This window comes from Equus asinus, chromosome 22 (assembly GCF_041296235.1).
Source record: "Equus asinus isolate D_3611 breed Donkey chromosome 22, EquAss-T2T_v2, whole genome shotgun sequence".
Taxonomy (NCBI): domain Eukaryota; kingdom Metazoa; phylum Chordata; class Mammalia; order Perissodactyla; family Equidae; genus Equus; species Equus asinus.
Genome location: NC_091811.1, coordinates 50,485,664 through 50,501,095, shown reverse-complemented (window position 1 = coordinate 50,501,095; position 15,432 = coordinate 50,485,664). Strand labels below are relative to the sequence as shown.

Sequence of the window (15,432 nt, the reverse complement as noted above, 5' to 3'; positions counted from 1 at the left end):
GTCAAAAATTAATGACAAAGAATGAATCTTAAAGGCAGCCAGAAATCAAGGGAAAGTAACCTACAAAGGAATCTCCATTAGGTTATCAGTGGATTTCTCAGCAGGAACTCTACAGTCCAGGAGAGAGTGGAGTGACATATTCAAATTGCTGAAAGATAAAAATTGCCAGCCAAGGGGCTGGCCCCATGGCCGAGTGGTTAAGTTCACACGCTCTGCTGCAGGCAGACCAGTGTTTCGTTGGTTTGAATCCTGGGTGCAGACATGGCACTGCTCATCAAAACCATGCTGAGGCAGCGTCCCACATGCCACAACTAGAAGGACCCACAACAAAGAATACACAACTATGTACCAGGGGGCTTTGGGGAGAAAAAGGAAAAAAATAAAAAATCTTAAAAAAAAAATTGCCAGCCGAGAATTCTTGATCTGAAAAAGTTATCCTTCAGATATGAAGGAGAAATAAAGGCTTCTCCAGACAAACCAAAGCTGAGGGATTTCACCACCACTAGACCTGTCTTGCAGGAAATGCTGAAAGGAGTTCGTCTTGCTGAAATGAAAAGACTCTAACCAGGGACACGAAAATATATGAAATTATATAACACACTGGTAAAGGTGAAAAATAGGAAGAAATTAGAAAACTGTAACTCTACATTAGGATGGTGTATTAACCACTCAACTATAGTATAAAATTCAAAGGAAAATAATATTAAAAGTAACTATAGCTACTACAAATTGTTAATGAGTATATGACATAAGAAGAGGTAACTTGTAACATCAATAGTATAAAAGAGAGGAGTAAAAGCATTGTCTTTATAGGCATTCAAATATAAGTTGCTATCAGCCTAAAGTGTATGGTTTATCTATAAGATGTTTTATGCAATTCTCAAGGTAAGAACAAAGCAAAAACCTAGAGCAGATTCACAAAAGACAAAGAGAGGGGAAACAGAGCTTACCACCATGGAAATTAACCAATTTACAAAGTAGGCATAGACAGAGGGAAGAAGAAACAACGGAAATATGAAACAGTCAGAAAGCAATTAATAAGATGGATTAGTAATTCCTTAAATATCAATAAGTACTGTAAATATAAATGGATTGAATTCACCAATCAAAAGCAAAGAGTGGCTGGATGGATTAAAAAACCCAGACCCAACTACGTGCTGCCTACAGGAGACCCATTTCAGATTTAACGACACACATAAAGGACACACATTTAAGGACTCAAAGTGAAGGGATAGAAAAAGATATTCCATGCAAGTGCAAATCAAAAGAAAGCGGAGGTAGGTATACTTACGTTAGAAAAAATAGACTTTAAGCCAAAAAAGGTAGCAAGACCCAAGTAAGGTCATTATATAATGATAAAGAGATCAATTTAGCAAGGAAATATAACAACTACAAATATATACACATACCCTACATTGGAACTCCTAAATATATCAAGCAAAATATTAACAGATATGAAGGGAGAAATAGACAATACAATAATAGTAGGGACTTCAATACCCCACTTTCAACAATGGACAGATCATCCAGACAGAAAATCCAAAAGGAAATGATGTACTTGATCTATACATTAGACCAAATAGAACTAACATACATTTATAGACCATTCCATCCAACAGCAACAAAATTCACACTCTTCTCGAGTGCACACAGAACTTTTCCAAGAGAGATCCTATGACAGCACAAAGGACTTTGCTGAAAGAAATTGAAGAAGACATAAATAAATCGAATGACATCCTGTGTTGATGGATTGAAAGAGTTAATATTGTTAATATGTCTAGGCTATCCAAAGCCATCTATGGATTCAACATAATCCCTATCAAAATTCCAATGGCTGTTTTCACAGAAACAGAATAAACAATTCTAAAATTTGTATGGAACCACAAAAGACCGTGAATAACCAATTCAATCCAGAGAATGAAGAACAATACTGGAGGCATCACACCTTCTGATTTCAAACTACACTACAAATCTATAGTAATTAAAACAGTTTGATATTGACATAAAAACTAGACACATATTCCAATGAAATACAGTAGAGAGCCCAGAATTAAGTTGCTGCATATATGGTCAACTAATATTTGATAAGGGAGCCAGGAACATCCAGTGGGGAGAAGATAGTCTCTTCAACAAATAGTGTTGGGAAAATTGGATAATCAAGTGCAGGAAAATGAAATTGGACCCCTGTCTTATCCCACTTACAAAAATTAGCTCAAATGGATCAAAGACTTAAAAATAGGATCTGAAAACATAAGACTTCTAGAAGAAAAGGTATGGAAGAAGCTTCTTGACATTGGTGTTGGCAACGATTTCTTTTTGATATGACACCAATAGTACAACAACAAAAGAAAACATCAACAGGTTGAACAGCATCATACTTAAAAGCTTCTACACAGCAGAAGAAACAATTAACAAAATAAAAAGGCAACCTACAGAACGAGAGAAAATTTTTACAAACCGTGTATCACATAAAGGGTTAATATACAAAATATATAAAGAACTCATACAACTCAGCAACAAAAAAAATCTGATTTAAAAGTGGGCAAGGACCTAAATAGACATTTCCAAAGAAGACATCCAAATGGCTAATAAGTACATGAAAATATGCTCAACATCACTAATCATCAGGGAAAAGCAAATCAAAACCATGATGATGGTCTGGCTCCATGGTTGAGTGGTTAAAGTTCTGTGTGCTCCAGCTTCAGAGGCCTGGGTTCATGGATTCAGATCCTGGTACAGACCTATTCCACCCACCATCCATACTGTGGCAATGTCCCACATACAACAAAATAGAGGAAGATTGGCACAGATGTTAGCTCAGGGCTAATCTTCCTCAAGCAAAAAGAAAAAAAATAAAGAGAGATTGGCAACAGATGTTAGCTCGAGGTGAGTCTTTCTCAGAAAAGAAAAAAACCAGGATGAGCTATCACCTCACACCTGTAAGAATAGCTATCATCAAGAAGACAAGAGTTGAGTTTTGGTGAGGATGTGGGGAAAGGGAACCCTTGTGTACTGTTTGTGAGACTGTAAACTTGTTTAGCCACTATGAGGAACATTATGGAGGTTCCTCAAAAGATTAAAAGTAGAATTACCATATCATCCACAATTCCACTTCTGGGTAAGTATCCAAAGGAAACGAAAACAGAGTATCAAACAGACATATGCTCTCTCTTGTTTGTTGCAACATTATTCACAATAGCCAAGATGTGGAGACAACCTGAGTATCCATCAACGAATGAATGGATAAAAACAATGTGATATATATATATATATACACAATGGAATACTATTCAGCTATGAGAAAAAAAGGAAATCCTGCCATTTGTGACAACATGGATAGACCCTGAGGACATTATACTAAATGAGATAAGTCAAATAGAGAAAGACAAATATCATATGATTTCTCTTATATGTGGAATCTAAAAAAATGAAATTGTAAAAGCAGAAAATAAAATGGTGGTTACCACAGTCTGGAGGCAGAGGAATGGGAGAGATATTGTTCAAGGGTACATACTTGCAACTAGTAGATAAATAACTCCTGGAGACATAATACATGGTGCAGTGATTATAGACAACAAAATTGTATTATAAACATTCGACTTGCAAAAAATGTTCCCACTCTACTGAAGAATGTGGATATGAAGATAAGAAATTCTAAAACAGTATAATTAATGCAATGGGAGCACAAATTGTGATTTAGTAAGGATCAGTAATGATATTACATTGAGGAAACTAGAGCAAAATTTTTAAGAATGTATAAGATTGCTCTTGAAAAACATCTTTCTGAGAGACATCTATTTTGCATGAACGATGTATCAAAGGCTCAGGACTGAAAAAAATTGAGCCAAGTTTGGTAAAACATGAGTAGCTTTGAGAAGTTGATGCCTAGGGAATAAGTGCCATCATAGAGCAAGAGATAAATGTGTGGGCTCCTGCATCAGACTACGTTCAAATCCCACATCCACCCCTAATTAGCTATATGACCTTGAACAAGATACATGAAGCTCTGTGCCTCAATATAATTGTGTATGAAATGCAGTTAGTAACAGCACCACAGAAGGCTTTTGGAGTTAGATATGAAATTATACATAAAGCTCTTCAAAAGTACCTACTCCTAACTATTTATTATTATTTTTATTATATTTGAGATTGCAAGTCTATTCAAAGGTCACCTAAATTCTCACATGGGGGAAGCACCAGCAAAGGCCAAATCTGCTGCTGCTAATGCTCCTGTTGCTGTTACTACTTCATATGCCTTTATCAAGAAAGGTGCAAGAAAGTCACATTGAAACCACTCACAAGTATCTCCCCTCCCCTGCTCATGACCCAAGCTGGAAGGAAAATTAGAAGCTTAGAATTATTTTGGAGCGGAGCATGTCTCCATTTTGCAATTACTGTGGGTAGCTTCACTCAGAAAGGAGGGCATGTAACTGCTGCAAAAGGTATGACTGCAAGACCGCAGAAATGACAAGAGGGAGAGAAAGTGATTGTGACACAGTATGGACCCCTGGGCCTGCCCTGATGGCTGTCATTAGGATGGATGTGCATTCCAGAACAGACCAGAATCTCTAGAAAGGTAACCAAGAGGAATGCTTGAAAAGTTTCATGTCAGGGAATGCTTAACTGTGTATTCTGGCTGTAGAAGGGGCCAGAAGAAAAGACTCTTCCCCGTTCTACACATTCTGTACCATGCTCCCAGACAGTATAGGAAACAAGTTTGGGAAGCTATCCTGTACAACAGTGAGAACTTCACTCAGAGCTCCTAGCTTCTATTAGAAACGCCCACTCTACTAATCCCTGCCCCATAGGAAGAAGGCTCCACCCACTAACTTTTCTCTGCTCATCCTCAGAATCTGGTTTCAAACAGGAATAGAGCATTCTATGTATCCTTTATATGTATTCCTCTGTCATACAGATTTTACATTAGCTTTCTGGCTTTCATCCCAAGACATTGTCCTCAGTCTTCATATGCCAAATTTATCCTTTTTGACCAGATTGTATTCATGTCCCTCAACTCTGTTTTTCATAAATCTTCAGTTCTGGATTAGAAAATTGCTCAGTTTCCTAGAACCCTAACTATTTACCTATGACTCTCAGTTTTGGCTGTATACCCTAAAGTCTGACCTGGGGTTACCCCCCAGGACCCATTTTGGTGGGTCAGTCAATTTCCTGGTCCTGGACATTCCTCCTAAGTCCAAAGCACAGATAAGGGGTATTTCTGATTCCTTACTTATTAACCCCTTAGCCACAAACCCAGCCTCAAAATCCTTCCCACACCCCAAACACATATTACCTGTATATCCTGTCCAATAAGGCAAGCTGCTCTCCAGTTTGACTGCAAGACTTTCATTTAGATTCATCTACTAATAAGGAAGATGACCTGGAGGAAGTGGCTTCTAAGTCTTGTATCGTGGTAGAGTTTATGAAATCCTATTGATGATGAAATGTTTATTGAATTCTACACTAAAAAATTTATATAGCCTTGGGGCAGTTCCTGTTTTCAAAGGGTCTGAAATACTTTCGTTTTCTTCGTTTCTAATATCATGTCTCAGTCATGCGTAGTACTGTTTGCATTTAACCAGTCTGCAGAGCAGCTGTGTTTAGGCAGTTGGTTTGTTTGATTTCCTACCCTTGGCAGACAAATGCATGGTGAAGGCAATACATTTTATATTCTGTAATCACAGTCTGAAGTCAGATTTAGTTTTTGAGAACTGTTTAGTTTTGAAACAATGTTTTCAACATTGAATTTTACAAGGACCAATAGGGATCTCCTAGGTTTGGCCTCTGGGAGGTCTGGACAATGCAATGACCTATAGTCATTAATTTTAAACTCTTCTGAGTCTAGTGGAGTTGAAAATAGAAAGAGTGGCTAAAAGGGTATTTGCCTCCAGAACCTTTACTTAAGTATGAATTTGTGGCTTCCACTGACTTTTCCTAAAGTGACTTACTAGTAATGACTGAAGACACAAATGTTTTACCTAATAAGAAGACCCAAGTGATTATTTGGGGAGTACTTGGAATAACGAATTAACCATGACCACATTTTCTAAATTGAGATAGTTGTTTAACCCATTGTATTCACTCTGTTTGGACTAAATTAATAGCTTTCTGATACCTCTGTGTCCATTTTTTATGCACTGCTTATTTATCTTGTAAGATGTGATGTTGTGTAGAGCCAGGGAGTTTTTCATAAGGTCAACTCACTCATGTGTAGCTAGTATCATATTATCTTGATTCTCCATTATCCTTTAGCTTTATTCTTCCACTAGGAAAATGGCAAACACTTCCCAGTGTTCTTCTCACAGCTGCCTTCACTTCCTTGTTCTTCAGGCTGTAGATGAGAGGATTCAGCATGGGAGTGACCACACTGTACTGCACAGAGAAGATCAATTCCAGGGAGGATCCTGAGGTCGGCATGAGATAGCGGACAAACCCTGAGCCATAGAAGAAAGCCACTGCAATGAGGTGGGAGGAGCAGGTGGAGAAGGCCTTGCTTCTAGCTGAGGTTGAGCTGATGCTCAGGATGGTGGAGACAATGCAGGCGTAAGATGAGATGATTGGGAGGAGGGTCCCAAGCCCAAGCAGCAGGCTGGAGCACAACAGGACTGTGAGATTGTTGGAGACATCAGAGCAGGAGAGAGGGAAGAGAGAGGGCACCTCACAGCTGTAGTGGCTGATAGTATGGTTCTCACAGAAGTCCAGGTTGGCAGCTAGGAGGATATTGATAAAAGCATTCAAAAAACCCAAGCCCCATGACCCCCACACAAGCTGTACACATAGCTGTTTCCTCATCATCTGTCCATAGAGCAGAGGGTGGCAAATGGCAGCATAACGGTCATAGGCCATCACTGAGAGTAGGCCGACTTCACTCCCTGCAGTGATAAGCACAAAGAAGCCTTGTAACAGGCAGCCCCTTGCTGAGATGGTTTTTATCTCAGATAGGAGGTCCTTCAGCATCTTGGGTACAGTGACTGAAGAAAAACAAAGATCCAGGAAAGAGAGGTGACTCAGGAAGAAGTACATGGGTGTGTGGAGGTGGGAATCAGCCCTGATCACCAGCATCATCGTCAGGTTCCCCATTATGGTCAGGAGGTAAATATCCAGGAACAACACAAAGAACACAGACTGGATGTGGGGGTCAGCAGACAGCCCGAGGAGGAGGAATTGAGTGATGGTGCTGTGGTTCCCCAAGGCCATTTACAAAGGCTACTCCCTAAAAATTATATAAAAAAGTCACGACAGTGAAATTTCTTCTATTCTCCAATCAGTTTTCACATTGCATTGATTCTCTTTTATTATCACTATTAATCAGCAATTAGAGTTTTAGCTTCTACACTAGGCCAACTTTTATGTCAGTCACTTTGAATATAATGGAAAATAAGACATGGTCTCTCTCATTTTAAAGGTCACACTTCAATGAGATACATATATAAACATAGGCTACTAGAAACCATTGTGATTGGTGAAATGAGAGTTCTAAAGATGATTTTTGGAAGAGTCAGTAATGAGTTAATATTGAGGTACGTAAGCAAAGATTTTAAGAAAATGTAAGCTTCTCTAGAGAGACAAGTAGTTTGAGAGAATAGCGCACTCAAAGATGAAGAATTAGGAAATGGGATAGTTCTTTTTAGCATGACTCTACAATGTGAATTAGCAGCACATTGTAGTCACTCACAGGTAGTGTAGTCATTCACAGGTAGGCATCAGTCTAGGTTCAAATCCCAGCTCGACCACTAATGAGCTGTGAGACCTTATTAAGGTGGCTTACCTATTCTGTACCTCAGTTTTCTTGTCTATAAAATAAGGTAATAATATCACCACTCTCATGAGATTTTTGCAAGGATAAAATATATAAAGTATTTAGAAAAATGTCTACACAAAAGGCTCACTTATTATTATTATTATTAATTTCATCACTATTATTCCTTTAGGTTACAATTGTGGGCAGAAGTCAGATAATAAATAAATCCTCTTTCAGGGTAATGCACTTTCAATCAGGAGTTAAAGTTTTTGCTGTGACAATGACCGAACTTGTTTTCTAAAGGAAGTGTCAGACAATCACGTAGAGATCACTAAGGGGGCTGAAGATTGGCATTTTGAAATCACTTTGGAGTGGATCCCTTCCAAAGTTAAAACATTTTACAATCATTGAGGGCAATTTCCCTCAGGAACGGAGGGCATGTCACTGTTCTGGAAAGGAAGAGCAGCCATAAATTAGATGGGAGATATTAGAGACGCTAGGTGTAACTTTGGCGCTTGCCCTTACGTTATTTTCTGGGATGGATGCATATCCTGGTTGGGTGGAGAACTCTGGGCAAAGAAGGAAGCAAAGAATGTGAATGGAAATCATGCTGGTGCTCAAAGGAGCAGCCAGGATAGAAAACCCTCTCCAGATCAATCCACTCTGGACAATTGCCCCAGACAGGGTAGAACAGGGATAGTGTTAGAGAACAAGATCAGGGACTCACCCTGTCAGTCCTGTGACAGCTTGTGCTTGATGGGGCCCCTATCTTCAGTTAAAATTGTCAGTTACTACTGACCCCTGCCCCTAAAAAATAGATCTCATATTTCTTTCTCCAGTGTAGAGAGGCAGCTTAAAACATTCGGTCCTGTATATACCTCAGTTATGTACCTCTCTGATTTCGATCCTTAGGTACTTTCTCAATGTCCACATCCCAAATCTCTTTCTCATGCCCGGATTATGTTCCTGTCCTTAGATTCTACTTTTTTCTAAGACTCTATATCTAGTTTATAATGTCAGGGGGTCTAGTTAAACATTGTTAGAGATGGTTCCTAGTTCTAGCCTGAGAGCCTAGAGACTGTCCTTTAGGTTAATTCCAGGACACATCATGGTGCCACAGCATGACTCCTGGTTTTGGCTAATCCTGAGTTGCTTGGTACCTGATAATGCAAGGTCTAGCCCAGACTTAATTTCCCAGCCAGGGTGCCTCCTGAGCCCTTACTTATCAATTCTTCATACATAATCTCAGCTGCAAAGCCCTTCCCATAACCCAAATGCTGATTACCTGTAAATTCTGTCCAACAAGACAATCTGATCGCCAAGAAGCCTGCAGGACTGTGAGTTAAATCCAGTTTTTAAGAAGATGAATGAACTGGAGAAGATAGTTTTCTGCATCCTGAAACATAGTTAAATTCATGTAATCCAATTGATAATTAAATCTACTTCTTTATTCTGCACTAACATACGAAATAGGCATAGAACAGTTGCCTCTTTCAAATGATCTCAGATGTCTTCACCCAGGCAGCTCTTCACTTGGATTTCTACATGATTGTTTATAACATGTCTCAGCCACTCATAGAATTATCTGGACTAATGAATCCTCAGAATAGCTATGTTTAGACAGCCTGAGCATTAAGTCCCTGGTTTAGAAGCTCAGGGGAATGATAACTCTGCTGTTCCCCGTAGTCACAATTTGAAGTCAATCTTGTACTCAAGAACTTTAGCAAACGTACTAAAAAATGTCAGCAAGTTTAAATTCATGCAGCTTGCTTAAATCTGACCTTTGGAACTACCAGGTTGACGTGATGACTATGAAACATTAAACGTGAACCTTTGTTAGTCTAGAGGGAGTTGATTGGAGATAGATTTGGCCAAGAGTATTTGAATGGTCCTTATGAAGCAATGGGAATTTACCTGGATGTGAGCTGCTGACTCACTAAGGTGATTATCAAATGGGTAAAAAGAAAAAAAATCAATGAACTCGATCACTTTAAGCCAGTTGACTCCCTTTTTGTGATGCATCTGTGTAGGTTCAGTGTAAACAATGGCTCTCTTAAAGTATGAATGCCCACAGATTGGAGATGTCATGCGGGGAATCATTTGCTTAAGTTTTCGTGGTCTTGATGTAAAACAAATTTCCATTTATTTATTAAAATGAGCTATAAGATTTATCAGTAAAATTAGTTTTAGGAAAAAAAGTTAATCCTTAATATTTATTAGGAAAGCAACCAAATAAAATTCCGAGAAGACTGGAAAACTCAAGTCCAATTGTCTAGTGTGGTCCAACAGGTTTCTGTGATGATGGAAAAGTTCTATATGTGCACAGTCCAATAAAGCAGCCACTAGCTACATGTGGTTATGGAGCCCTTGAAGTGTGCCCAGTGAGACTGAGGAACTAGATTTTTAGTTTTACTTAATTTTAATTAATGAAAAATTAAATTTAAATAGTCTTGTGTAATTAGTGGTTACCACATTGAACAGCTCAGGTCTACCATTGTCATTCTATAGATCTATGCAAAGAAATAATATTTTCATATATTTCTCTGATTATAAAATTTATATATATAAAATCTAGGAATGTTGTAGATGATTCATGTATATGCATGTTTGTATATTTTTATGGGCAAGGTGTTGGTGTGTGTTTTCATGTAAAGAATATTTGCAAAGTATTAATAGTAGTTATCTCTGGATGCACAGTATTAAATAGTGTTTCATTATCTATTCTTTTTAGGGGGATTCTCTGTGTTTCTATATTGAGCTTCTATTAAAATAAGACAATAAAAGTTACAAAAGTAACACAAGTTTAAGTAAAAATGTAATTAAGACAATATAAAGTCTTCTTTATTTGCCACAAGTTAGGGAAAAATACTCTGATATTAAGGTATTTTTCTTTTAATTCTGTCTATCAATCTATAATCTGTCAATCTATCTATCTATCTATCATCTATTTATCTATCTTTCTCTCAAAATTGATTACTCTCTTGCTCCTCAACTCAAAGTATGGTCATGGGCCAGTATTATTAGCATCATCCGGAAATTTGTTTGAAATACAAACTCTTAGGCCCCATGCTAGTCTTATTGATTGGACCTACATTCATCCACATCTACAGATAATTCATGTGCACACAAAAGTTTGATGAACAGTGGATTAAATCCAAGAATAATTTTGAATCTTTTTTATGTAGCATTTTAATGTGTAGAATTTCCTTACATTAAATACTTTCCTAAATATGATTTCAAAATATGGATTACAGTATTCAATAGCATGAGTTTACCTTAATCAAATTACACATTCTGTAATATAACAAAGCATTTCTAGCTTTCATAGCTACCATGAAAAAATTATGTGATAAATAATCTTGTGGCTAAAATTTGATGCAATATATGTTTAATTCTTTGAACCTGTAAATGCTGGGGCAAAGGATATGAGCTTTGTGAAAGTTCTTAATGCATATTACCACAAAATATCCAGAAATATTGAACTCCTTTACTCCTCCCATGTGACTTGAAGTCTATCACTAGTTTTATCCAACTGTCCAGAACCTTTACTTAATAGTGAAGTTATGGTTTCCATTGAACTTCCTAAACTCAATTGCAAATAATGATTTAAGACACAAATATTTCACCTGTGGAAGTTAATAAAAGAAATCTTAGCTAAATTGGAGTTGGGAAGGCCTGCAGGCAGAGCACTCATGCCCTATCATATATCGTGAATTTCAACAAACAGGAAGAAACATATGCTTGCATCTTCCACAGGAAGTAAAACTACTGTAAGACTAAAGGAAGATTTCTCTCCCCACCTGGCAACAGTCCAGCCAATGAGAAGTGCCACAGCTCAGCCAATGAGAAGCTGTTGCCCCTGAACTGTTACTTTATCCCAATGGACTTTCATTTACAACAGCCCATCCTTGCTCTCCATTTTCCTCTATAAAAGCAGCTTCCCTGCTTTGTTTTCTGGATTTGCCTATAGTTTGCCATAGCATGCACATTCTGAATTGCAATCCTTTTGGCTATTCCTGAATAAACTCATTTTAAGGATAAAATAACAGGCAAATTTGCTTTTTAAGTTGACACACACAATAAGACCAATGTGAATATTTGAGGAGTAGTGAGAATCAACATGTTTATTTCCTATTTTCCAATTTATCTCAAAAAATAATATTATTTAAAATATAATATTAATATAATATAAATATAATATAAAAATTGTTTTCTATTTGTACTCAGCTAACACTTGTATAATACCTCTACATTCATTTCTTACGCACTATTAATTTATCTCCCAACACTTGATATTGTGTAGACCTAGGAATTTTTTCTTAATGTCTGTCTAGTATTACATTTTATGATTCTTTGTTATCTTCTAGCTTTATTTTCCCACCAATAACATGGAAAGTAATTCCCCAGTGTTCTTCTTAAAGTTACTTTCACCTCCTTGTTCTTCAGGCTGTAGATGAGAAGATTCAGCATGGAAGCAACCACAGCATACTTCACAGAAAAGATCAACTCCAGTGGATGCTGAGATTGGCACGAGATAGTGAAGAAAGGCAGATCCATATAAAAAGCTCACTACAATGATGTGGGAGGAGTAAGCGGAGAAAGGCCTTGCTTCTGCCTGTGGTGGAGCTGATGCTCAGGATGGCGGAAACAAAATGGGCATAGGACTAGATGATTGTGAAGAGGGTCCAAAGTCCATGCAGCAGACTGGAGCAGAGCAGGACTATGAGGTTGGTAGAGACATCAGAGCAGAACAGAGGGAAAAGAGAGGGTACTTCACAGCTGTAGTGGCTGATGGTATGGTTCTCACAGAAGTCCAATTTGGCAGCTAGGAGGATGTTGATAAGAGCATTCAAAAAACCCAACCCCCATGACCTCCACACAAGCTGCATACACAGCTGTTTCCTCATCATCTGTCCATAGAGCATAGAGATTGGCAGAGGGTGACATAACAGTCATAGGCCATTACTGAGAGCAGAGTGTCCTCAGTCCAAGCAGTGATAAGCACAAAAAGCCTTGTGCCAGGCAGATCCTTATCAAGATGGATGTTGTCTGAGAGAAGGTCCTTTAGCACCTTGGGCATGATGACTGAGATAAACAAAGATCCAGGAAAGAGAGATGACTGAGGAAGAAGTACATGGACAACTGGAGGTGAGTATCAGACTTATCACCAGCAGCATGATAAGATTCCTCATTTATTGTTAGGAGGTATATATTCAGTAACAACACAAAAGGCAGAGCCTGGATGTGGGGGTTGGCAGAGAATTTGAGGAGGGTGAACTCTGTGATGGTTCCATTGTTCCCCAAGTCCATTTACAAAGGCCTTTCCCTAGAAATAATATGAAAAGGCATGGCCACAAAGTTTTACTATCCCCATGGAATTTTCTCATTGCATTGATTCTCTTTTAATATCACTATTATACAGCAAACATTTTTGCTTTCTACTAGGGCATAGACTTTGTGTCAGTCACTTGGAACACATGGATAATTGAGACATGGCCCAAACTCTTAAAATGCTCCCACTCGTGGTGACATCAGCAACATGACAGCATAAGACATTTCTCCTTTTTATCTCCCTTTTTAATGAATGAATAGACATCCATACACAATCAAGAACATCTAGGTGAGGATTTCCGGACTTTGGATCTTGCTCCAAGGGACCCAAGAGGAATCTTACCCATGAGAGTAGGTAGTAAGAGATAGACAAACTTCCATATGGGCTGCAGCACCAGCAGAGCCAGGCACATTGCCTGTATGCCTCTTGCTGTTCTTGGGCAAGAATCAGGTGAATGCTGAATTGGAGAGGCATTTAATCATGAGAGAGAAATTGCAGAAGTCCAGCCCTCTCAAAGGGAGAATCCAACACATCATGGAAGAAAAAAAAGAGGGAAAGAAAATGTATGATTGCGGCAGATGTGAGTCTGGTTGCAGCAGAGGCAGTAAGGGAAACTTTCGTGGCAACTCCCAAGAAGGTGTTGAAGGGGCTGATTTATATGGCAGAGGTGACATCTCCCTCAGGCAAAGAGGAGGGTAGTGAACAAGAGCACAGTTATCCTAGCTAGGCTGGACACAGCTGAATAAACCCATTTCCCTCCACCAGCACCTGCAGTACTAAGATGAGAACTCTGCAACTGCGGGGAGGGAGGATATTGAGAAAGATGCAGATAAGAATTTCAAATGGCCTTGAAGGGATTGTGCTCATCAGAAAGTCCACCCACATGCTTCTGGGAGTGCCACTGTGTCTGCAGGGTTCCCAAATGTACCCACCCAGTGTGAGAATCACACTTCCCTGCACTCTGTTGCTGCCTCTTAGTGCATGCTCCCTTGTGTATCTGCCAGAGTGAACTCTGATAGACAAGGAGCATGCTCAGAAAATAGGCCATAGTCAGCGAGCAAGGGAGAAACCACACATTTGAGCTTTAGCACAACCTTCTGAACACAAAAGAGAAGTTTCTAATAGCCAACCTGGTGAATTGTAAGACCCAAATAAGACATAAAAGCTTAGCTAGGGAGGCACCTGCTACTTTGAATGTGAAAGCAGAAACATATAGCTACAAGCTATATGAAAAATTAAGGAAATGTGGCATCACAAAAAGAAAATGATAATTTTCCAGTAAGAGAACTCAAAGCCATGGAATATTGTAATCTTCTTGATAAAGAAAAGCTGTGATGAAGGAATTCAATAAACTACAAAGAAGATTCAGAAAGTCAATTTATTAAAATCAGGAATAAAATTAGTGAACAGGAGGAGTTCTTTACCAAAGAGACTGAAATTATTAAAAAAAATCCAAACAGAAGTTCTAGAGCTGAAAGACTCAATGCATGAGACGAAGAATGCAATAGAGAGCATCTGTAGCAGGGCAGACAAAATCGAAGAAAGAATAACTGATTCGGAAGATAGGAATATGAAATAATACAAAGAAGAGAGGGAACTAAGATTTTACGAGAGTCAATAAGCCTACACCAGCTATCAGATTTCACCAGAAAGGAAAGTATTGAAATAATTGGGCTTACAGAGGAAGAGTTTATTTAGAGTAATAAAGGTGAGAACTTCCCAAACCAAACCTTGGACATACACGTCCACAAAGTTAACAGAACACTATTATCTCAATGCAAAAAGACCTTCTTCAAGACACATTATAATGAAACTGTCAAAAATTAATGACACAGAAAGAATCTTAAAGGCAGCCAGAGGAAAAAGAAAAGTAACCTACAAAGGAATCTCCATTAGGTTATCAGGAGATTTCTCAGCAGGAACTCTTCAGTCCAGGAGAGAGTGGAATGACACGTTCAAATTGTTAAAAGATAAAAATTGCCAGCTGAAAATACTTTATCCAGCAAAAGTATCCTTCAGATATGAAGGAGAAATAAAGCTTTTTCCAGACAAACAAAAGCTAAGGGAGTTCACCACAACTAGACCTGTCTAGCAAGAAATGCTGAGAGCAGTTCTTCAAGATGAAATGAAAAGACTCTAATCAGGGACATGAAAAGATATGAAAGTACATAACACACTGATAAAGATGAAAAACAGACAGAATTAGAAAACTGTAAACTCTACATCAGGATGGTGTGTTAGACACACAACTATAGTATAAAAGTTAAAGGAGAAGAATAGTAAAAATAACTATAACTACTATAAATTGTTAATGAATATATGACATAAGAAGAGGTAAATTGTAACATCAATAACATAA

General features: G+C 38.2%; 1 protein-coding gene and 1 pseudogene across 1 annotated transcript; both read right to left on the bottom strand.

Moving 5' to 3' along the window:
* Positions 1 to 6,225: 6,225 nt before the first annotated feature.
* Positions 6,226 to 7,197, bottom strand: LOC106836878 (olfactory receptor 8S1-like). The gene has a single exon (XM_070494192.1). The coding sequence runs from the start codon at positions 7,195 to 7,197 to the stop codon at positions 6,226 to 6,228; it is 972 nt and encodes a 323-aa protein (XP_070350293.1).
* Positions 7,198 to 12,097: 4,900 nt separating this feature from the next.
* LOC106836880 (olfactory receptor 8S1-like) lies at positions 12,098 to 12,877 on the bottom strand (annotated as a pseudogene).
* Positions 12,878 to 15,432: the final 2,555 nt, after the last annotated feature.

What these genes read in the sequence shown, in the direction of transcription:
- LOC106836878 (XM_070494192.1), bottom strand. Translation starts at nt 7,197, where the DNA reads ATGGCCTTGGGGAACCACAGCACCATCACTCAATTCCTCCTCCTCGGG.